At 54.6% G+C, this 23,996-nt stretch overlaps 2 protein-coding genes across 10 annotated transcripts in view; one reads left to right on the top strand and one right to left on the bottom strand.

The window, feature by feature from the left end:
* Nt5dc3 (5'-nucleotidase domain containing 3) overlaps positions 1-5,387 on the top strand; it is a 51,105-nt gene extending 45,718 nt beyond the window's left edge. The window contains exons 13-15 of one of the 2 annotated variants that reach the window (XM_013072261.3): positions 1,135-1,199; positions 1,947-2,243; positions 3,843-5,387. In XM_013072261.3, the coding sequence (XP_012927715.2) occupies positions 1,135-1,199; positions 1,947-2,199 (318 nt within the window). In that variant the 3' untranslated portion in view covers positions 2,200-2,243; positions 3,843-5,387. Of the gene's footprint in view, positions 1-1,134; positions 1,200-1,946 lie in introns of both variants that reach the window. The other variant, XM_087192719.1, reaches the window with a different exon arrangement.
* Stab2 (stabilin 2) overlaps positions 5,285-23,996 on the bottom strand; it is a 152,451-nt gene continuing 133,739 nt past the window's right edge. The window contains exons 60-71 of one of the 8 annotated variants that reach the window (XR_002394978.2): positions 22,731-22,872; positions 19,115-19,248; positions 17,526-17,691; positions 17,321-17,427; positions 15,063-15,182; positions 13,876-14,016; positions 12,493-12,603; positions 11,449-11,577; positions 9,449-9,565; positions 8,815-8,968; positions 8,231-8,287; positions 5,285-7,591 (exon numbers count right to left, since the gene is read on the bottom strand). Coding sequence is in view for 5 of the 8 variants with exons in the window: in XM_013072262.3 (XP_012927716.2) it covers positions 8,825-8,968; positions 9,449-9,565; positions 11,449-11,577; positions 12,493-12,603; positions 13,876-14,016; positions 15,063-15,182; positions 17,321-17,427; positions 17,526-17,691; positions 19,115-19,248; positions 22,731-22,872 (1,311 nt within the window). In the remaining 3 variants the exon portion in view is untranslated. Of the gene's footprint in view, positions 7,592-8,230; positions 8,288-8,814; positions 8,969-9,448; positions 9,566-11,448; positions 11,578-12,492; positions 12,604-13,875; positions 14,017-15,062; positions 15,183-17,320; positions 17,428-17,525; positions 17,692-19,114; positions 19,249-20,095; positions 20,175-22,730; positions 22,873-23,996 lie in introns of those variants that run through there. The other 7 variants (XR_002394977.2, XM_013072262.3, XM_021258400.2 and 4 more) reach the window with 7 other exon arrangements.

Here is a 23,996-nt window from a genome sequence, read left to right as displayed (position 1 = left end):
CCCCTCCTCTGCTGGTCTAAATTCTGTGTATGACTTAGAGCCTGCGCTCCCCAGTGAGTACTTCTCGGTTTGAAACGTGAGAGCTGATTTCAGATCCGCCCACGGAACACGCCCCCCCCCCGCCCCCGACTGGGCCTGGGACAGGGGCAGCAGCTCTGGCTTGGCAGCTCTGTCTGGTGACTGTCTGTCTGGTGACGGAGCCCGCGGCCCTGGGCCAGACACCCACGCTTCAGACTCCGGGGTCAGTGTTTTTGACCTAGTGGCAAAGCCAGGTGACTGTCAGCAGTCACAGTGCAGAGCTGGCAGATGTGATAAATAAGCAGAAGCTGCTGGCACCACGTGGAGAGCAGGTGGCCGCCCAGCTGGTGACTTCCTCCGCATTCAGAGGTCACCCTGTGCCCGTGAACCGTGGGACGCCCCACCTGTCCCCGCGTGACGTGCACCAGTGACTTGGCAGCAGTGCCCTCGCCTCAGCTGCAGGAGCTTTGTCGGGACCCTCGCGGGACTCCCTGTGTGCCCTCCAGGGCAGCTGCCTGTTCCTTCTCCCACCTTCTGGCCCCACCAGGAAACCCTCTGCCCCCCTCTCACTGGGATGCGCTGCTGTCCTGCCGCTTGCAAAGAGTAAGTTGCTTCTGTGAAGCATTTGAAGAGATGATGTGGCATTAAGGAAAAAGTTAAGACCGCTTAGTCCTTCTGCCCTTGTACACGTTTATAAAAAGTTGCACATGTAGCATCTACTCTGCCAACGTGATGCTTTTACACGCTTGCTGTTAGTGTGTGCACCGCTTGTCACATAAGTACATAGGACACGTGACGTGTGTGATGTCATTGCTCACCTTAGATGTGAATTTATGAGGATTCATATGTTACATTCATACATAGCTTTTAATAACCGTCGAATAGCTTCATAAAGTTCCATCTTATTTTGTTAAACCAGGTTCAGATGACAGGTGTTTAAAGTGTTTTGTGTGTTAGTGAGGAAGGCAGGGTTCAGCGGGGCGGTGTGAAATGTTCTGTTTCCCGCAGGCAGGCGCTGCCTCATAGGCGTAAAGGGGTAAAGTGTGCCCGTGGGGAAACCCTGAGTCGCGGCTGATCTGAAGTCCACACCGCCTAAGGCTCGGCTTCTGCCCGCAGGTTCACAGGGACCCGGAGTCGCAGCTGGTTCTGCAGGGGTGGAAGAAGGAGAGGAAGGAGGTGAGGTAAGAGCAGCAGGTTTTGTTTTTACTTTTGAGATAGTGTCTCGCTAGGTACTCCAGGCTGGCCTCGAACTCCCAGTGGTCCTCCTGCCTCAGCCTCCCAAATGATGGGATTATAGGAGTGTGCCACCACAGTGGCCAAAAAGAGGTCTCCATGCCATTCTGTAGACCAGGGGGTTTTGGGGACAGGTGAGAACTTCGCAATGTCTCTGACATCTTCAGAGGCAGCTCAGCCCTCTGTTTTGGAGCCCTCGTGTGCACGCTAAAAGGGGCTCAGGTAGAATCTGGGGCCTTGAAACCGAGCCTGTCCCCTGGCGTAAGGTGGCAGTGTGGCCAGACTCATGTTGAGAGCTGGCCGGCAGATGGTTTTCTTAGTTAGAAATTAGGGCTGCTAATTCTTTCTCGTGAGTCTGTTTCAGAAGAGTTTTTGATTTCAGTGTTGGAAACCAAGCCTTTAACAGTCACGTGTTGCTGGGCGTCATGCTGCATGTCTGTGCTCTCCGCTCTCAGGAGGCTGAGGCGGGAGGATCATCGAAAGTTGGAGGCCAGCCTGGACTACATAGTGAGACCCTGTCTCAAAAAACCCTAACTAAATAAATCAGTGTAAAAATCCTGTTAGGCACGAGTACCACTCCGCGTAACGAGAGTAATCATTATGTACTGCAAATCTGTACTAATAAAAAGTTAAAAACTAATTACCGGAAAGCTTAAGAAAATCACCCGTTGCTGTTTTTCTGTGTGCTGCTTCAGGGAAATGACCAAAAGCTTCTTCAACGCGCAGTTCGGCAGCTTGTTCCGCACAGACCAGAACCCCACCTACTTCCTGCGCCGCCTGTCACGCTTCGCGGACATCTACATGGCGTCCCTGAGCTGCCTGCTGAGCTACGACGTGCACCACACCTTCTACCCCCGCCGGACTCCGCTGCAGCACGAGCTGCCCGCCTGGGCCGACGGGCCGTCCCCGCTCGGAGCCCCTGTCCTGCAGGCCGCCCAGGCCGAGTAGCCGCAGCCTGGGGCAGCGCCCGGATCCGGATCCTGGGGGACCTGGTGGGTGGATGGGGCGGGCTGAGCGCGGCTGACGAGCCTGTGGTTATGGAGGCCCCAGAGCTGTGTCACTGTCCTGGGGTAGGAGAGACCCCAACTCCATCTGTGTGCTCGAGGGGGCTCTGCGTGCACGTTCCCCAGGCACTGGCGGCTGGCAGTGGGACGCTGACCCGCAGAGGTACAGGCTGGCAGGAAGCAGTGGCCGAGGCCCACGTCCTGCCGCCCTAAGCTGTGGCGGGGCTGCTGGTGACTCACATGGGGAGAACAAAAACCCTTCGCCCTCACCGTGTGCTTGCTGCGGCCTCCCCAGAGCTGGCTGAGGGCGGCAGTGACCGCAGCGGGGCAGCTTCCCTCTGTGTCTGGGGAGGGAGCAGAAGACTGGCGCCCCATAAAGCTGCTTTCCAGGTGGCGGACGGGACATGGGGGACAGGAAGGAGAACCAGCAAGGAGCCGCCTCCATTGTCACCTGCCAGGCGGGAGGGGTGCCCAGCGCCTGCAGCGCCTCCTCCTGCTCGCTGTGCTTCCTGTCCTGTCCTGTCCTGGCTCTGGCTCTGGCTCCTGGGAGTTGGCGTGTTTATCGTCAGGCGGGGGAGGATGAGGGGTGTTGCAGGTCACAGGAAGACCCCGCTGACCGAGCTCTCCTCCACTCTTTCCGAGTCTGGACACTGTCCTCTCTTCCCCACGCTGGAGGGACGCCTTCTGGATCCCGCTGCATCCACACCCTGCGCTCGCTCTGCACGTCACAGTCACCCTGGTGCTGTGGCATTTCCGCCGCACGTGGCTCGTGAACATTTCCGGGCGGTGTTGCCCAAACTGTGTGGCAGGGCTGGGAAGGGACCTGTGGAGGGTGCTTCCCACCGGGAATTTCCAGTGTAGTGAGCGCACTGCAGCTGTGGATGGGGCCAGCCTGGCACTCAGCAGACGCCAGCGCCCGGTGTAGAAGTCCTGAGTGTGTAGCGCACCCCGTAGCGCCCTTGTTACTGTGGGATTTTACCTGTGATGTTTTGGTGTTTGAGCATCATGGGAAGGAAGGTGGCCCTTCGCCAGGTTGGCTCCCTCGTTCCGCCCACTGTTGTTATAAACACAGGCGCCTGGGCACGGTAGTGGGGCCCTGGCTTGGAGCGGCAGCCGTGCTGTGTCCTAGCTCCGCGCTCTAGTGTCTGAGGTGCCCCGTGCACCGTGCTCATGATTTCTGCTTTAGAGAAGCAGAATGAGGAAGCAGGCGTTTAAAAAAGAATTCCTGGTTTGGATCGAATCAGATTCTTTGGCTGTGCGCTGGGTGACAGTCCTGGGGGTTTGGTTTACTCAAGACTGAAGTAGAACTTGACCCAACACCTCGGCGAGTGAGTCACCAAGCTTTGAGGGAGAAAACCAGCTTCTGGGTATGAATGCTGGATTCATCCCCTGTCAGGAGGGGCTCAGTCAGTGCTGCACCAGGGCCCGATCACGCGCTGGGGGCCGCACAGCCACGCCCCCCACCCATCGCTGGGGCCGGCGTGAGCCCCGTCCAGGCTGCAGCTGCTCCCTGTCACTCCCTCTGCCGATCCCTTGTTCCCCCCGCTTTGCTCTCTGGGAAATCAGCCTGGTTTCTGCCACCAACAGGTCACTCTAAGGCGAGCAGTAAACTGATGAACATTTCACGGGCACGTTAGCAGCGTTGCTGAGACCGATCTTCTCGGAGTGTGGATGAGAGTCCCTGGTCGGGGCAGCCCGCCCGGCGTGACAGCGTGTGGGGGCCTGTGGGAGCAGCCTGCTTCCAGTCGCCTTTACAGAGGAAGCCTGGCCTTTAAAACAATGTTTTCGGCGTTCGCCTTGAAACTCCGCTTTCCTCGGACCATTCTCACGCTGCTCTCTGCCGCCCTTTCTCACGGTTTACTCCATCTGCCGCGCTCACCGTTAGCTCCACATCGCAGGTGCGCCCGCCGTGGGGGAGGGCAGGTCCCAGACTAGGTTATGGTCGGTGGGTCGCAGCGTTGGCTCCGCCTGCAGATTACTTTCACTGAGGAGGGGTGAAAGTGGTCTCGCCTCCTCCGGGATTCTGCTTTGGGTGCCCAGGAGCCGCCCCTCCTCCTGCCCAGGGCGCTTCTGAGTAGACGGCGGGACTGAGACCCACATGGGCGCCCTCGGCTTCGGTGCTCTGCGGCTAGATCGGCCGGACTCGGGCTTCCTCCACTGTTCCGTTCAGCGGCCAGGGAGCCTGTTTCCCCCCTTTTAATACTGATTTCCTTTTGTGCCACTTCTTTTTTGGGGGCCTTGTATTTGGGGGCCGGGCTCAAAGTTTAGCCGACTTGGACACCACCGGAGGGTTAAGGAAGGGGAAGGGGCAAAGATCCTCTCATGCAGGTTAGCGCTTCGTCCTCAGCGCCAGCTGGGTGGTTTTCAGTGCTGGAGGCCTGCAGGGTCTCCCGGCGAACGGCCGGCTGTGTCCCTGTGGGACGTGATGTGCAGAAAGGCCGTGGGCGGGACTGGCCCTGGCTGTCCCTGCTGGCCCCTGAAGGGCTCCCTAGGCAGGAGGGGCAGATCCCCCCGGGGGACATTTCCTTGAGCGCCCCGTCCCGGCACTGGCGGGGAGCCCCTCGTGCTGTGCCCTCGCTCAGGTGTGTGGCTGCCCTGGCACTGGCTGCTGAGCTCCGAGGTCTCCAGCCTGCAGCAGCTGGGAGCGCGGGGGCTGCCTGTTTGCAGCTGTCCACCCTCGGGTCACGCCCCCGCTGGGGTCACGCCCTCCCTGGGGTCCTGCTCCCCGGCTGGCCTCGTGGTCGCCATCGCCATCGGCTGGGCTCGGGACAGCCCTGGGGACGCCTCCAGCTGCGGAGCTCCCTGCAGGGAGGAGGCCCCGACAGCCAGCACCTCCCCACAGCTGTGCATCCCCTTCTTGCCTGCAGCCTGTGCCCCCGGGGAACCTCCCCCCCCCCCAGTGCTTTTTGTTTCCTAGCAGTGTAGGCTTCAGCTCCCACCTTAGGAGCCTTTTCTAATCATTTAGTGGAACGACAAATTGCCCCTGTATGGTGTCAGGCACCACAAATACAAATTAGGTAGACCTGGTATTTATTCTGAATGTGAATTTGCTCTTTATTCCGAATGTTAATTTTATGTGTTAAATGATACTGAACTTACAGCCAAATAAAAGTTTGCATTGTTATTGCCTGATTTGTTGTGAGTCATCTGTTTTGTGTGCTGAATCTGCATTGTCATTTTCTAAACCTACTTTTAGCCAGGACTCGAGGTTGTTCTTCGTAAAGAAGTGAAAGAAGTCTTAGATTAAAAAAATCCCAGTGGACCCAAACAAGGGTATCCATCCCCAGAGGAGGTTAGAGTTCCGGTAGTGACGTCATCCCTCTTCTTCCAGGGCTTGGAGACCAGGTAAATCGAAGGCAGAGACTGCGAGCACCGTGCAGGCCAGGTGGGGACCCTGCTGTCCCCACAGGGAGTTCCTCCTGGGTCCCAGGAGAAACGGTGGCACATGGGCTCGTCATCAAGTTACGAGGAAAGTTGGGAGATGTTTTAAGCAAAGGAAATAGGGAATTAGGAGTAAGGGCAATGAAATGAATCCATTCCTGGGTTTTGGATAAATCTATAAATATTTTGAAGGCCTTGTTAGTAAACGTTAAAATGTGACTCCAGCATCTTAAAATCCCTCCTGCTTGCTGTGCGATGCATCCATTTCGCCTCAGGTACCCGGTGCCCCTCTCAGTCGCTGGCCCTTTTGTCCCCGTGGGGTGGGTGCTGGGGACTCAGCGGGGAGTCTGTGCCCTGTTCTTTGTTTGCAGTGACTTCCTGCCAACCTGGCGTTCTCCCATCATGGCACGCTGTCCTAGAGGAAGTGGCACTCCACCCCGTGCCGCACTAGGGGCTCCCCTCTCCTGGAGTTAGGAGAGAGCTTGCAAGGCGCACTGGTCCCTCCAGAACTTTGGATGTGGCTGGTACTCAACCCAGCCCATCACTCTGTCCCCAGCAGTGGCCCCGCGCTGGCCAACGCTGTGCCGGAGGGGGACTCTGGGTAGGTGGGTGAGTGGCTCAGGGTGCTTGGTTGTCCTGGGGATGGTGGTTGACAACTGATAAAAACAGTGAGGTGAGGGCCGGGGATTTAGCTCAGTGGTTCTGGTGCCAGCCGCACACACGTACAGTCCCAAGTTCAATCCCCGGTACCAAAAAAACCCCCAAAACACAAACAGTGAGGTGAGAGCTCTTGTGTGGGTGGGCAGAGGGAAATGACCCGAAACTTCACATCAGGTTGAAGCACTGTGGGCACCGGGCACAGGAAGGGGAGCCCTGGGGACAAGGAACTTCGGCTCTTCCACCCACACCCCATCACGCAGTTCTCCACAGCTGCTTGTCTCTGCCTCAACTTTTCATCTGCAAAAGTGCATGGTTGGATTGGCGGCTTTCACCTCCTGCCCCGCGTCTAGGACCTTCCCTCACCTAATCATCTCCAGGAGAAACTAAGCAGCGTTGTCATGGCTCACCAGTGTTGCATGTGTCAGAGCTTCGTTTTCCTCAGGGATGGACCGGATGCTGCCATCCATCTGTCAGACGAATACACACACAGACATCTCTGGTTTAGGAATTATCTTACCATGAAAACACACGCACTTGTTACCTAGGAGTGGGATTGCTGATCCTACTGTAACTTTTTGTTTCCCTCTCTGAGCAACTGTCAGCGTTTCCCCCGTGGCCATACTGTTCTACATTTCCACCAGCAGTGGATGAAGCCTTTTGTTCTTCATATCCACACTGATACTTGATTGGGGCCAGCATGGAGGGTGTGAAGGGACAGCTCATTGTCCTACCCTATCTTAAGGTAGACACAGGCAAACAAAGCTGAATTAGGAAAGAACTGCATAAGGCAGATGTCGAGTAAGCGAAAAGCCCCAGTCACTCCTAATAGACGTGGATTTTGCCTTCAGAGTTTGACCCCCTCTTGTTGTGAACAGGTTTTGGTTTCCCAAGACACTCGATATGTTTTGTTGATTTTATTTCTGTTGCATAAACATTTCCGAGCACATTTCCAGGGCTGGGAGCTGGGATAGAAAGGCGAGCGGGCAAGCCCTGTCTGGGAGAGATCCAGCTGCCCACGGCTGGCGGGATGTAATAAGTGACATCTGAAAGGTGGGGAGGAAGGACTCGGCAGAGGGCACCGTCTGCTGGTGCCCTTAGCAGTTGGTCCTTTACTGCAGAGAGGTTCAGCTTGTGAAATGCTGAGTCTCTTCGTTCCACGAGGCTGCTGGTTCTGAGGATTCACAGTTGAGGGCCTTCCGAGGCTCCGATGGCTGGGATGCGGTGGCTGACAGCTGGTTGCTCTCGTGGGAGCCTCACAGCGTCCCGGCCCCCAGGGGGTCACTGCTGTCCAGCTCCTGGGAGAGAGAGGGCTGACAGTGACCTGGAGCAGGAGCCGTCCTGCTGCGGGATGCCTGCAGCTTGAGCATTCCTCGGGCCTGCAGTCTGAGGCCTACATCGTGATTCTCCTAGCACAGGAGGCGGGAGGTGGGTGTGGGTGGTTCGGGCTGCCTGTCGGGGGTCCCTCAAAGTCCCTGCAGCCTGAGCTGCTTGCACAGCCCTTGTCAAATCACCTTGGTTGCACCATCGCCGCCGCCTGGTGTCTAAAGGGCCCTAATGACATGCGCCTCGTGGGGTGTCAATGGACACTACAAACAGAGAGGTTTGAGCCACCCAGCTGGGTCACAAATCTGTCCCGGACCAGGGTGGCTCCTGAGCTTTTAGGGTGAGATTTTATCTGACCCCAGTGCTGAGGGCACTGAGGCTTGGCCCAGTCTGTGTGTTAGCAGAGGGGTCCGGTGGGCGGAGTCAGTGGCTCCAGGGTGCCTGGACCAGCTACAAGTCCTGTCCAGGGTCCCCACGCTTCAGTTCGAAGGACATAAGCATCTAGCATCCCTCGGGGCTGGTGTCCTGCACCCAGGATCCTGTCACTGGGACATTTGTGCCACCTGTTCTGAGCAGAAGGCTCAGCTGCATCCTGGTTCTAGGATGCTCACCTGTCTCAGATGAGTCAGTCATGCGCAGAGCAGACAGGGCCTGGGGAAGGAAGACAGCTGGGAAGGGATGGAGCGCATTGGACAGGAGCTATGGTTGGGTCTCCTCTGCTTTTATTACTTAGCTTTTGGAGACTGGGTCTTACTCTGTAGTCCAGGCTGGCCTTGAACTCACTCTGTAGCCCAGGCTGGCCCAAACTCATGGTGATTCTCCTGCTTCAGCCTCCCACGTGCTGGGACTACAGGTGTGCACCACCTTGCCCAGCTCCTCTGCTTTTTAAATGACACTGATTTCAACATAATGATGCTTACCAAAACAAACTCCTAGTTAATAAATGCAATTTAGTTGAACCCACCCTTGAAATCTGGACCACTTTTACATGGGTTAGGTTAAAAAACAAAGTAAGATTTGCAACCTAGTTATTTTCCAACCTATGATAAAGATATTAAACCTGGTACCACAGGCACTAAGAGCCACGAGAGACTGACATTTGGTTTACGTCACAAAAATAATAACATCTGTTGCACAGTACAAGCTTAAAACCCATGCAAGAAAACATTTTTGTAATGCTTCAGTGCCAACTTACAAAAATTCAATTAACCACAGCACAGTCTTGGGGGGATAGCGTCGCTGTGTGCACTAAACAATGTCAGCTGCTCTCTGGCTTTGGTCAATCCCACAGGCACTGTAGACCCACGTGAGCCAGGCACATTATTTCTTTGGGCTTGAGGGTGCTCAGCCTGCTGGGTAAACAAAGGCATGAGGCTCACTGGCCATTGCTTTCCTATTGTTACACAAGGGGAGAAACGGAGTCTTTCCCTAGCTGCTCAGTGCAGAACTGGTAAGAAGCCACAGCTACGTGAGTGGGGTCCCTGCCATGGGTTCCCCGGGTGTCACTAACTCTAGAAATCAATGGTCCTTTCTTGGAAGACCCAGATAAGGGGCTCATTTAAGAAAACTAGTGCCCAAAGCGAGATGCAGTTCTGACAACAGAAAAATCAAGGTAAATACACATCGAAGGGAGAGCTAAAGGCAAAATCAGTTTTTAAAGGGCCTCTGTCTTGTGTTGCATCTGCTACCTCACCAGTGTTTGCGGCCAGTTCAGCTCATTGCTGCACTCCGCCTGGTCACGAGATTAGGACCCGGCCACCTCCCGCTTCCCCACCTCCTGGGAAAGAGCCCGGAGCACAGGACACACACAGGGCGCAGTGGGGACTCACGGAGAGGGGCTCGCAGGGGGGCGGGGGTGGCGCTGAGCTCCAGCTCTCGTACGCAGGGTTCGAGATGTTCTCCGGAGGCTGCTTGCTGAGGGCAGCAACGTCCACATTCTCGTCTGACTGTTCAGAGACAAGCAAGGGCTGAGAGCCAGGGTGGCAGGGACAGCGGGCCATTCCGCCTCCGGAGCGCTTTCTCTCTAACAGCGCTTTGTTGAGATAACTTTGATGTCCAGTCAAATGCACCAGTCTTTTGTGTCCACCTCAGTGAATCTCCTGTCTGCCCAGGTGTGGCCACCCTTCTGTTCCACCAGAGGTGCTCCTGCGCCCTGCCAGGCCCTCACCCAGGGGAGTCATGTGGCACTGTGACCCCTCAGACCCCAGAGTGAGCAGCCTGACCTTGAACTTAATAGCACAGGAGTCGCACAGCGCCCACGAACTGGGTAGAATGGCCTTGCTACGGGCTGGATCTCCTCATCGAGCTCATGCTGAAATCTAACCTTACTGTGAGGTGTAAGAAGGCAGAAACAAACTGAATTCAGTATTCGGAAGGTGACCATGGTTAAAGGAGGCCACGAGGTGGGGCCCTAGCCGGATGGGTCTGTGGCTGTACCGGAATTCTCTCTTGCATGGACCCTGGGCCTCTGCAGTCTCCGGCAGTAAAAAGACCCTCACCAGGCACGGCTGCCCAAGGTTGGGCCTCCCAGCCTCCCCAACAGTGAGCTGCTCAGACCTCTGCTCTTTATAAGTCACCTCACCTATGCCTATGGTAGTCATGGCAACAGGGAATGGAGAATGTCTCTGAGAGTTTCCCTGAGCAGAAAAATAAGCAAGTGAGTTGTCAGAGGCAGGGAGCTGCCGCTGGAGGCTCAGCACAGCCTTCCCAGGAATATGTAGGGGACAGGAGCAGGCGGGGTACGCAGCATGCAAGGAGAATGCCCAGCTCTGGGTAAAAGTCCCCAGAGCCCTTGTTAAAGGCGTGGCCCCAGCCCTCGCTGCTGCTTTAAGAGCTGAGGCCCAGCGGGGAGGCAGTGAGGTCACTGGGACCCCAGGCCCCTCCTCCTGTCTCTCTGCTTCCTCGACCACCAGCTCCCCCCTTGACATTCTCCCTCGCTCCAGGCCCAAAGGCCCAAAGGCGATGAGTCAGGAGAACAGGGGCTGAAGCTTCTGAAGCTGTGAGCCCAGAGGAGCGTTTCCTCCTCTAAGGTGACTGTGTTGTGTGTCTTATCGCAGCGCTGGAAGCTGACTGGCACACAGGGCCTCCGCCTGGCTCAGGAGTTTGCTGCCCACCTGAGAATGACTCTGCTGTTTACATGGAGCTAAATGAGCTTCTCAGGCTGTGGGGCGAGGCCTTGGGCTGTGCTGGGCCTGACTCTGACCCTGCTCTGCAGCCTCAGGGCCTGTGTCGAAGGCCACGCTGGGGTCACAGCAGGTGCTGGTCTGGGGAATCCTCCCTGGTGAATGCGGCTGCCAAATGGCCTGTCTCAGCCAGGAGACAGCCACCCTGGATCCTCCTGGGGCAGGAACCCCACCCAGCGGGCAGGAAGTGTGGCTGTGCCAGCTGCCAACCCCTGGCTGAGCTCTCTGGAGCAGCCGCTGAGCTGAAGAGCCCGGACCCAGGAGCATGGTATCCGGGGGACCCTGCCGGGGTCTGTCTCCCCATAACCCCTGCTGAAACGTGGCTGCCACAGGTGGGAGGCCAGGCCTTCATGAGGCGATGGGGTTGGGGAGAGGGTTAATGCCTTTCTTGCAGCAGTCAGTTCTCTTGCAGGACTAAGTTACCATGGCAGCAGGGTGTTGGACAGCGAGGCTTCCGGACACAGCAGAATTTAAGTGGCTCGAGGTCCTCACTGGAAGCTGACCATGCTCTTGAACCTCCTGGACTCCACAACCATGAGCCCAAATAAACCTCTGTCCTCTGTACCGTCCTCACTCCCAGGCATTGTGTTATAGCAACGGAAACAGACCGAGAGCCCCATCATCACCCTCCCAGTTTCCTCTCTTACCTCAAAACGCCGGAAGCCAATGGCTCTCCGATTTAGCCGGAAATAAGAATAGACAGCCAAAGCGATCGATCCAGTGACCAGGATGATGGCAAAGAATATCCCTGTCCCCAAGCCAGCATGAGTCGAAGTCTACACGAAGAAAGGAGAGTGGTCAGTTTTTAAAACCAGTGATGTCCCCTAGAAAGGTACACTTGCTAGAGGCCACCCTACTTCTGCTGGCCCCAAGCGTCATGGAGTAATGAGGATAAAAACAAGAAAAATTCCACCTGTGTTTAGGGCTGGGGGTGTAGCTGAATAGTACAGTGCTTGGCTACCATGTACAAGGTCCTGCGTTTGATCCCCAGTATTGCAAAAATAAGTTCGCCTTCGTTATTGCCAGGCTCTGCTTTAAGCCCATTCCATGAAATAATCTATTTAAGTGTGTAGTAACTCAAAGGGATGGGGACATTTATTACACCGCCCGTTTTTCTGTGGACACACTAGGGCACAGAGGGCTTCGAGCTGGCAGAAGTGGCAGAAGTGGGTTTTGAACCGCTGGGCTTTGGGCCTAGGTGCCTGGTTACTGTACCATGGAACTTTCCAGCAGGCAGCAGCTTGCCCTTTCCTCAGAGCTCTGGGGAAAGTTACAATACTAGCCATGGTTACAGCCAAGTTGAGGGTACCCCATACTATGTTCCTGGGCTGCTCTAGGTATTTTACATTTCTTAACTCGCAGTCTTCCCCCAACCCAGGAGGAGGCACTGTGCCCCTGTGACTTTGCAGATGAGAAACCTGAGCTCAGAGGTGCTGCCTAGTGCGGAACCTGAGCTCAGCGGCACCTGCTCCCTTCCACTGGCTCCTCCACGCCCAGTCCTTCCCCTTCCACTCACAAATCTGAGTGGTGGTGGGAGCTGTGTGGGAGCTGGGATGGGCCGGGCTGGGTGTTCCCACAGCCAGGGCGCTGAAAGGGGAGTAGGCACAGACCATCTCCACATCTGCACAGGGGAGGGGAGGAGCAGCCCTTCCAGCAGCTGGTTGTGTCCAGGAGCCTGGGATGCTACTCACCACTGGGGCAGGGGGCGCCTTTAAAGGCCTGGAAATGATGTGGATGACTCCGTTGGAGGCAAAGATGTCCCACTCCAGAATGGCTCTTCCATCCACGAACCAGATCTCCTTCTAGGGAAAGAGGGGTATTGGCAGCCCTGCGGCCAGCTGGCCTTCTCTCCCTGTGTGGGCTGCCCTTCTGTGGACGGCCTTCCAGGTATCCTGCTCTGCAAGTCACAAGTGCGGATCACTGGCTCTCTGTCCCTGCCTGTGACTGGCTATCACGGATGGTCATGGTGAGCATTAGCACCACCACCACCATCCTCATCAACGTCATCATCTGCGTCGTCACCACCATCCTCCTCCTCAAAATCCACACCGCCACCGTCATCACTGAAGGGGTTCAGAACGCGCCACCTCAAATGCGCCATGGGGCCTGTCGATGTCTTCAGTTGAAGGCACTGCGAAGCGGCGGATCAGGGAGGGATTTCTGACCTCCTCTTCCTACCTGGAAGCAGCTCACAGTTTCCCATGAGACAGGTGCTGCCTGGTGTCAGGGAGAGAACATTCCTGCCACCAGACGGAGGTGATGCCCCACTGGATCTGCACAGGCCTATTGCATGGCCCTTGCCTGCCCTCAGTGTCTCCCTGGTCGTCGGTGTGTCTTGACCACTGTACCGCAGTCCATTGCTCTTAGCCCCAAGCCTCTCTGTCTTCTTACTTCTCCATAAATTAATTTTTTTTTTGCGGTACCGGGGATCGAACTCAGGACCTTGCGCTTGCAAGGCAGGCACAGTGCCACTGAGCTACATCCCCGGCCCCATCAATTAATTTTTGTTTATTTAAAAAACATACAAGCTCTTGGTCTTAACTTCTTCTTTGGGTTTCCATTTTCCTTATGAAAACTCCCTTGCGCACATAAAATATGAGATAAGTTGTGTGTGTTTATCTTATCCCAGTTTACTTCTCAGGCCTAGGCACAGACCCCAAGAGGGCGGAAGAAAGGAAGGTTTGCCTGCCCTACATCGCCTTTATCAAAATAGCCACCTCCCACCATTGTCAAGGTCATCAACACTGCTAGCATCGCCCCCTGTGTCAGAGGACATGGGGACCAGCTGGGTGACTGCCTACGTGCTTACAGCGAGGGGCAGCACTGGGGTCCATTCACGGACTTGTGAGCGAGTGCCTGGGATGGACAGGTGTGATCACAGATACCATCTCCTAAGGTGGCCCATTTCCAGGGGGCAGGGGCTGCCTGTCCACACGGTAGCAGGGAACATGTCCCCTGCCCAATGACTTCAAGTTACTTTCACCCTTATAATGGCTGAGCGTCTACTGCGTGCCGGGAACTTTGCATGCGGATAATATCCAGTTCTCCCAATGAGCCTCGAAGTCTTTTCATACCAGGTCGGGCTGGTCACGGCTGGCGGTGACAAGCAGCTGGCTTCCCAGCCTAGTCCGCAGGGTGGTACCATTGACAAAGTCATCGTAAAAGATGGCGCTGACACTGGCCAGGTGGTGCTCGATGTCCCGCCCCGACAGGGTCTGAGAGGAAAGGAGAAACAGGAAATCTGTCCAGTCTGAGCAGTAGCACGAAGTACCTAGTTTTCCTCAGGTGCGGGGTTGTCAGGGCTTCGCTAGCGGCTCCCACAGGTAGGGAGTGGGCCGGAAAGCCACCCCTTCTGTCCAGACAGTTTCCCAGGGGTGTCCCGGGAGGGGTGGGGCAGAGTGGGGCAGGGTAGAGGCCGCTGGGCTGACACAGCCTGCAGGCCAGCCACCCCCTAGGTGTGGGGGTTCAAGCAGATTCTGCTGCTGCGGTTTCTGTCTCCATGTTCCCCTAAAGCGCCACGTGATCACAGGTGGGACCTTTGGATTTGGGGCTCACAGCTGACTTGCTGGTAGGAGGTGGAGCCGGCTGAAAAGGCCGGCAATGGTGGGCACAACTCGGAGGTCTCCTCTCCCTTCCGGCCTCCCCTAACTCTGCTTCCGCCGCAGGGCTGGCTGCCAGCTCCCCTCTGCCAGGCAGCCCTGCTTGGAGCCAGCGCACTGCGCTCTGAATCTCCATAGACTGAGATCCAGTTCAAACCTGTCCCCCTTTACTTCTGGGGTGTTGGGTGTTTTGTCCCTCAGTGAGGGAAGGCACGGAAATGCCTGCCAGTTCCCCCGTGTACCGTGTCACGGGAGCTTGGCGTGGAGTTGACTGTCCCCAGCCGGGTTTTCCACCTCTCCCTGCATTCTTGCCTCACTGTGCTTCCTGCTCTGACAAAGGCTCAGCTGTGTGACCTACTTCTGGTCTCACGTCAGCAAACATGACCAGAGTTTGGAGAACACCAGCGGACTGGGCTCCCCCCATTCCTGCCATTGTCCTGAGAGTGTGTCTGGAGTGCCGGGGACACAGCCAGGGACCCCAGTGGGCCTTGGAGGGCTAATCTCAGGCCAGAGCACGTGAGGGCAGTGGCCCCTGACCTGCTGCCGGGTGAGCGCGACAGCTCACAGTGGATGCCAAGTGTCAGTAACGGCGAGCCAGCCTTGACGCGGTGACCGGTACCTCCCATTAGCCTAGAGTGTGGGCACCAGGGAGCCCGACGCACCTCGTTTTCCCACAGCCCATTGTTGGGGGGCACAAAGAGGGTGCTGTGGATGGACAGGTCCGTCAGGTGCTTCAGGAACACCCGGCCTCGGGCTGAGCTGTTGGAGTAGGCCAGCACCTCCTGCGGGCAGGAGAGGACGAGGTCGGATGGAGCCCGGCCCTGCTAGGCTGGGTGGAGGGGTCACAGGGCATCACGCATCTGGGGACAGTCTGATGTCAGCCCTGAGTCGGGCCCCTCCCACTGCCCCATGGGAGTTTTAGGAGACCTTCCTTTCTGCAGCTGACCCCATGATCCTACACCACGGCCACCTTATAAACCACTGCTAGCATGGCGGCCCCAACACACCTCTGAAATGTGAGGCCTCCTGGTCCTGCCCCTGCCCCTCTCCTGGGTTTATGCTGCGATGGCTTCCACCTTCCCAAAGCAGAATGGGACCCTGGGGTGCTTGACCCACTGCTCAATACTTTCTTTTTCCATAATATGCATTGCCTTTTAGCACTGAATACTATTTATTTGTTCTCTTTATTCCGGGTCTGTTTGTTTGCTGATAGACCTCACACACTGAGTAGGTGCTCAGTAAATATTCACTGAACAGATTTTTTTTTTTGGTACCAGGGATTGAACTCAGGACCTTGCACTTTTGAGGCAGGTGGCAGAACCACTGAGCTAAATCCCTGGCCCTTCACTGAACAGATTTTAAGAAACTGCTCTACCTCGCTGAACTTTGTCCCTGCAGACAGGACTCTTGAAGCCCGGAGAAGGTAAGTCATTTGCTGAAGGGTTTTGTCTTTGCTCTGAAATGCTGTCCTAAGCCAAGCAGTGGAAATGCTGGATGCAGTGTTTATTATCTTCAGCACATTTATGGCAACCTCAATTTTCAGATGAGCTAAATGGACACTATTAGTCTGTGCACAAAGGTTTTCCACTCCAGGTCCTGGGTCTCATTTCTACCTTGATCTTGCTAGACACTTGTCCTCCCCAGGCCACCATCAGTGCTCCTGAGAGCAGAGGCTCGGGCACTGGCTGCCATGTTCCTCACCGCAAAGGATGATGGGAGGCGGGCACCAGCAGTGTGAATTTGAACCCAGTTCTAGGGTGTCAGGCCGTGTCCCAAGGTTCTTCACATACAAAATGGAAACAGGAGAAGTAACCTCATAAGGTTGTGTGTGAGGACCTTTTCCTTCTAACAAGTATTTACTGAGCACCTCTCATGTGCCAGCTTCTCTCTGAGATGCTGGGGATCTGTGGTAGTCAAGGCGAGGGGAGAGCCTTTTCCATCTGTCCTTGTACAAGGTTTGGTACAGTGGTCGGTGCAAGGTCAGCACTCAAAATTTTAGTCATTCTTCTTATGAGTTTCATTCTCTGATCAGCCAATACAAACTCTTTCTCATGAAAGACTTGCAGAACCCTGATGCGACTTTAGAGCAGCACAAATGCAAATTGATTCCGTGAACTGGCTCCCTGGGTCACCACCAGGTAGGCTTAGCCAACCATGCTGCCCCTGTCTGGGGACAAAGGAGAGCCGCACACCTGCAGATCAGACGCTTACACTGCTGTACCGCAGAGGTAACAACAGCAGCCGACCTCAATACTGACTTTTCTGTGTGCTGAGCTCAGGTCTACATGCGTCACAACTACCAACTCACTCAGTGATCACAGGGATGCTCTGAGGCTGGGGTGACCATCAACTCCATTTCACAGACGAGAAACTGGGGTTCAGAGAGGAAATTAATCTGCTGAAAGTTATGCAGCACATGGGTGGCAAACCCAAGCCTCAAATTTGGACAAGGCGTCTGTTATGGCTGGAAGCTCGACGTTCCCCAAGAGCTTCATGTGCTCACATGTGGGGTCTTTGGAAGGTGGCTGGACTTTGGGGGCTCAGAGCTGACTTGCTATGAGGAGGTGGGGTCTGGCCAGAAGAGATGGGCCTGGCCTGGGAGGGTCCCTCCCCCTCCTGGCTCCTCCCTGCACGCTCTGCTTCCTGTCTTCAGTGCTGTGAGCAGCCTTCCTCCACCAGGCCCTTTGCCGTGCTGTTTCTCCTTGGGAGCCAGCCAACCGTGGACTGAAACCTGAGCCAAAATAAACCCCTCCTCCTTTAAACCGTGAGTGTTGGGTACTGTACCTCAGTGACAAGAAGGTGCCTAAGACATGGTCCAACGCCTAAGCGCTTAACCACGACCATAAGCCCTTGGCTTCATTCAAGCTCTCATGCTTCTGACAGCTGCTACCAGGCAACCCTCCTTGTGCAGAGCACCTACCTTCAGGAAGTTCTTCAGCAAGGGGTTGGACATCAAGACCTGCAGCAGATTCCCATTGCACGAGACGCCGTTTCCCACGTAGCCCGGCCTGCAGGTGCAGTTCACATCTGGAAGGCAGAGGCACACAGGGTCCACCCCCAATGAGGCAGGGGCCCAGCAGCCCTGCTCACCCTGGGAGCCTGGCCAGCTCAGCTGGGGCAGTTACCTTTCATGCGGTAGCAGAAGACATCCCACATCTCGCTCTTGTTGGATCTGACGCCGTAGTTCACGATCCCCACGGTGCCCCCGCCACACTTCTGGGAGGCATAGGCTGTAGGGTAGGCCACGTGCCCACTGTCCAGCCAGCCGGCCGAGCAGAGGTGATAGCCGGCCTGCAGGGACACGAACATCACCGTGGGTCAGCTGCTGCCCTCACCTATCGGGAAGCCCTTGGTTTGTTTCTCATTCCCTCCTGGGACCTCCTGGTCACTAAATTTTCATTGATCAAGCCATTGGATGCACAAGAGTGGTGGCCTCCCTTTCTGTAGGCATCCAGGCCTTCATGCCTATTTTTCTTCCCTTTGCTCTTGAGAAAGGATTTGCAAGTGACCAAGGTACAATGTGTGTATTACTGATTGCCCAGACGAGTGTAATTATTAGGTATCACAAACACACGCTCATAAAAAAGAAAGGATTTGCAATCAGCCGTTTCCCCCTGGGCAAATTCATCTGATCAGGAGTTAGCACAACTCTGACGACAGAAGTCTAAGTCATCATCGTCTTTTCCTTCGTAATCAGCCACCGCAGGCTGGAGAGCAGCGACTCAGAGGGCGACTCAAGAGGCTGGGTCATGGTCTCTGAGGGTTTTGTTCCTTGATAAAGAGGCCTCAGGTCTGTAGAGTGCTTTGGTGGTGATGGAGGTTAGAGGAAGGGCTCTAAAGCCATACACTGTAGGCATCACTTCCGATTCCAGCCGGTGACTCCAAGGTGCTGACAGGCTTCAGGGTTCAGAGGCTAAGGAAGGGTGTTGCCCAGCCACAGAGCCCCAGGTCCTCCCGGCTGGGGCCTGGGACAGTTCCCAAGCATCCCCCTCATAGCCCTGCAGCCACAGAGCTCCTGCTGTTCCAGAGAACCTTGACCTCAGCTCTCTGGTTCAAGCAGTGAGGACTGCACTTCCGGTCTCTGCTCCTACTCTAACAGTTGGGTGCTATGGTCAAGAACAGACTTCTGGGGTCTGGCAGGGTACACGTGAACACTGGATTGTTATGGCTTGATGGAAAATGCCCTCAAAAGTCCGTGTTCCAAGGTGGGGCTTGGTTGGAAGGAGCGGGTCACTTGGGATGTGACTTGTCTCCAGGAACACCCTTCTCTCTCTGCTTCCTGGCTGCCATGAGCTGATCAGCTCTCCTCCATCATGCTGTTTCTGCCTTGGAGCCAGCAGACCATGGACTGAACCCACTGAAATTGTGAAGCAAAACAAACCTCTCCTCCTTTAAGTTGCAGGTGTTGGGTATTTTGCCCCAGCAACAAGAAAGCTAATACGATCTACCACCTCTAGGCTGGGAGACATTAGACCTTTTACTCAACCTTTTGTATTTGTAAAACATCTCCAAGGAGGTCGTAAGGATGGATAATCATGTCAACAAAGCACTCACAAACAGTGCTTGATACACAGTAGATGCCTGACATTGGCTATAACAGGAGCTTCCTGTATTTGCCTCCAACAAGGCAACAGCCCAAGTTGCCCCACCCAAAGAGGTGGCACCTCCGCCCCCGTAGATGCGGTCTGCCTGGCGCCCACGCCCCAGGACCCACCTTCTGGGCATAGGAGAGCTGGGTGTAGGTGGCCATCACTGCAGCTTCCTTGGCACAGGCCAGGCTGGCTTGGTCAAAGTTCAGCTTGTACTGGCCCAGTGGGGAGCGGCTGTGGAACACCCCGGCGGTGGTGTCTGGAGGAGGGCAGAGGAGGTGGCCCATGGGCCCGGTCGGCCGGGTGGACCTGGCTCCACCAAAGCCCTCTGCACCGCTTCCCAGTAGCACACTCTACCCCGCGTGCCTTCGGAAGCCACTCCCCCTCCCGGCTATGTTGAGGACATTGCTCAAAGTATTTATTTCTTCTCTAGCCATGAAAATAACGTATGTCCAATGAGACAGCACCACAATTAGAACAGCTAGCACCAAAAGGCAAAAAATAACAAATGCTGGTGAGGATGTGGAGGAGGAGCACTCAGGTGCAGTAAGGTGGGGATTGAACTTTTAGTACAGCCCCTACTGGAAAGGGTATGCAGGTTCCTAAAAAACAGAACCACCACATCATCCTGCCGCACACTACCGGGCATCCATTCAAAGGAGGCGAAATCAGGGACAGCTGCACACCACGCTGTCTACTGCAGCACGCTTCACAGCCTCCGGGATTGGGTCACCCGCACGTCATCAGAGAGGGGGGCAGAGCAAAGCAGTGCAGCCACAGGGAACGTATGCAGCCGTAAAGGGCAGTGGAGCCTTGCTATTCACAGCAGCATGGATAAATCTGGAGGACGTTGCGTTAAGTGAGGTAAGCCAGGCACCAAGACAAATGCCACGTGATCGCACGCATACATGGACACCAAAGATGACGGCCACCTCTTGGATGCAGAGAGGAGCGCAGTGGTCACCAGAGACTGCACAGCAAGGGGCGGGCAGGGATTGGTCAGCAGGTTCAAAGGCATGGTTAGAGAGGGGAATAAGTTTGGTGTCCTCTTGCTCAGACTCAGTATGTGACAATGCTGAATTGACGCCAGGCGTCAGGCCCCACACCTGTAATCCCGGCACTCAGGAGGCTGAGGCAGGAGGATCTCTGTGAGTTCCAGGCCAGCCTGGACTACAAAGCAAGACCCTGTCTCAAAAAAACAAAACAAAACAACAACAAAAAGCACAATATTGTATTGAATATTTCAAAATAGCTAGAAGAAAGGACTTTGAATGTTCTAACCACGAAGAAATGATAAATGTAGGAGGTCACGGACCTGCTAAATCCCTTGATTTAATTATTGTACAATGTATACATGTGTCAAAACATCACACTGAACCCTGTAAATATGTACAATTATTACGTGCCAGTTAAAAATAAAATTAAAAAGCATATTTTTATCTTAGAAATTGGGGCTCTACAGAAACATATAAAAATTCACCTACAACCTTACCCTCCAGAAATGGCCATTGCTCCCTTGCTAATATTTTGGTGCACCACATTTTTTACTGTTTTCTTTTGTAACTTAATTTTAACTAATTCCACATTCTTTTCTTTTGGTACCAGGGATTGAATGGGGGGCCTTGCGCTTGCGAGGCAGGCGGTGGAACCACTGAGCTAAATCTCCAGCCCCAGTCTTTTTTCTATTCATTTATATATCACATATATTATAAATGTAGTGCTCGACTGCATATGCAGTTTTCAGAAATTTAAATAATTTACCATTGAATCATGATTATTTGCCAATATTATACATTTTCTCTGGTAATATGATTTCTCCTCCCATATTTATAACTGAATAATTTTTTAACATTTACAGCCATGAAAACATATATTCAGGTTTATTTCCGTCAGGGACTCTATATATTTTGATCTCTGAATGCCTTTTTTTTTTCCGGGTATCAGGAATCAAACTCAGGACCTTGGGGTTGCCAGTCAAAGTGTAGCATCGCTGAGCTAAATCCCTGGCCCTCTGAATGCTTTTTAAAAAAAGCTTTCAAGAAAAATATCTGTGTGGGCCGAGGATTTAGCTCAGTGGTTCTGGCACCTGACTCGCAAGTGCAAGGTCTGGAGTTCAATCCCTGGTACCAAAAAAGAAGAAAAAAAAAAAGAAAAATATCTATGTGCCTCTTAAGATCCTAATGGTTTTTATTATTTGTTCATAGCTGATATCTTGTCTAGCCAAACAACTGAAAACAGAGACCAGCAATAGTACAAGAACCAAGTCCCTTTTTATATCGCCCATTCATTGTAAGATACCACGACAGGGTACTTTCTACACCTCGGAGGTCTAACCGCAGCCTTCATCCTGGGTGATTGTGTTGGCCTGATGTACGGAAAGGTTCCTCTCTGCTGGGACCACACATATTTTCTGGGGGGGACGAGGTGCTGGGGACTGAATGCAGGGCCTCACACATGCTAGGCAAGCATGCTCCGCCTGCTGAGCTGTATCTTCAGCCCTTTTTATTTTTTAAGACAGGGTCACTAAGTTCCAATCCTCCTGCCTCAGCCTCCTGAGTAGCTAGGATTACAGGTGTGCACCCCCATACCTGGCACAACCACACAGTTCTTTTTTTTGGTACCGGGGATTGAACTCAGGTCCTTGCGCTTAGTGAAGCAGGTGGCAGAACCACTGAGCTAAATCCCTAGCCCCACCACATGGTTCTTAACAGTGCGTTTGAGTGGTTGTGTGTTAGCTGTGCATTTGATCACCCTTTACCGTCAGATATGTACATTACTTTGGATTTTTTTGTGACATTAAGAATGCTGGGTTGAATATGCTCCTTTTGATTCAATTCTCAGATGAGCTCCCTAAGTAACCCCAGCACTCTGGGAGGCTGAGGCAGGAGGACTGCAAATTCAAGCCCAGCCTGGGCAACTTAGCAATGTAGCAATGTTCTGTTTTAAAATAAAAATAAAAAGGGGCTGAGGATGTAGCTCAGTGCCAAGGCTCTGGGTTCAGTCCCCGCTACCACACACAGAGAAGCTTCCTTAACTCCACTGGGACTCGTTGGAAGAGCAGACCTGTCTGTGGATCCTAGTATTTTCTCGCTTATCCTTCCCCTCTCTCTCAGAAGGGACTTGAGGTGTCTCAAGGTTTGACATCTGAGGGGCAGGAAGTCAGCAGTTGCCATGGAGATATGTGATAACCACGCGAGAAAATGACCCGAGCTGTAAAACCAAGCCAAGCGCACTCAGACTCCAGGAAGCACTGATGGGCGTGGCGCGTTGGCCTGAATGGTCCTCAGGACAGGGGCGTCCGCCTCGCACCCGGTCAGCGCCCTGTGGGGTCCTCTGCGGTTTTCCCCATCAGGATTTAGAAGCCCCAGGGCATCCGGGGCTCTGTACTTCCACGGGGCTCTTTCCTCTCTCGGGTTTTCCCGGTTTTACTACACCTCGGCGTTGGGCGTAAGCTTTTAAATCACCCTTGGGAGTACAATGAGCTGCTACCCAACAACTGGTTAGGACGCTGTGCGCGCGCGGCGAGCGCTTCTCTGTTACTGAGGCCCGGAGCTGAGCCTCTTGGATCCTTGCAGCCCACGGTTGCCGTGGTTACCCAGCTCCCTGGGAGAAGCAGGCGCCCTGCGGCCCTCACAGACCACCGCCCTGCCCTCCTGCCTGCCCGGCTCAGGGCCTGGCAAGACCCGGGCCCCTTCCCTTCCCCTAGCCTGAAGAAGGGCCGGGAGCCCCGGCCACACTGACCCTGGAAGTGGAGGTCCACACAGTCGGCATCCGGAGCGCAGTCCCCGTTGTTCTGAAGGCAGCGGTCCAGGGGCAGCTGCTCGGGCTCACAGGCCAGCCCGTCCCCGGAGTAGTGGCTCTTACACTCACACTTGTGCCTGCCCTGTGGGGAGATGGAGCCCGCTCGTGCCCTGGCGACGCCCCCAGCGAGGAGGTGTGCGGAGGACCCAGCGGGGACCGTGAGGGCCGCGATGGCACAGGGTCACCCGGGCCACCTCAGCACTGACGCCACTTCCTCCGCAGCTCCCCAGCACGCTGCACAGAGCGGCTGTCCCGGCCCCGTCGGCACAGTGGCCCCCTGGCTCCCTGGAAATCCCCTGGGCACTGGTTTCTGTGCCAAGCACTGGCTCCTCCCCCTATCTGTGTGCGGGGGACCTTGCCCACTGCATCCCTGGCAGGTGCCACAGCACACGGTAAGTGACCCCTGAGTCAGTCAGTGAATCAACTTGTGTAACTGCCACAATAACCCGAAGACATCTGAATGATTATTAGGCCCACTTTACAAATGAGAAAACAGGGCCAGAGATGTTAAGTAGCCAGGCTCAGGGCATACAGCCTCCAGAGCCAAGTCTCAAAGGCGGCCTGGTGAAGACCCACGCTCATAACCAGGACTGGGCGTCACCCCCAGGACCTGCCTGCCTGCTGCAGAAATGGGGCACGAGTCCCACTCTAAACGGGATGAGCGAGTGCCACTTTTATGCCATTTCTCAACTTTTTGCTTTAATAAACTTTAAATTTTAGGCTGGGTGTGGGGATGCACGCCTGTAACCCTAGACTTGGGAAGCTCAGGCAGGAGCATCGCCATGAGTTTGAGGAGTCCAGCGTGGACTACATAGAGAGACCTTGCCTTAAAAACAACAACAAAACAAAACAAACAAAAGCTTTAATTTTGAATAATTTTAGATTTATAGAAAAGCTGTGAAGATACAGGCTGCCCTCTGTAAACATCTCCCCAGTTTACCATCTTATATAACCACAGTTCATTTGTCAAAAGAAAATAATGTTATTTCCTATTGGCTAAACAGTAGACTTTCTGTGGTTTTCACGGTTTCCCCGCTAATGTCCCTTGTTTGCCAATCTATGGTTTAGATTTAGTGTCTCCCCAAAGTCCCGTGTGTTCAGAGGTGGGGCTTTTGGAAGGTGACTGGATCATGGGGACTAGATCACTATACTCATCAAGATCCATCCATGGGTTCATACTGAATGTGCTGTTAGGAGGCAGGCCCC

The sequence above is a fragment of the Heterocephalus glaber genome, unplaced genomic scaffold (genome assembly GCF_053883595.1).
Source record: "Heterocephalus glaber isolate CG9 unplaced genomic scaffold, H.glaber_assembly_v1.0 deba00001572, whole genome shotgun sequence".
Lineage (NCBI taxonomy): Eukaryota > Metazoa > Chordata > Mammalia > Rodentia > Bathyergidae > Heterocephalus > Heterocephalus glaber.
Note: the sequence above shows the minus strand (reverse complement) of the source record. Positions and strands in the feature narration are given on the sequence as shown.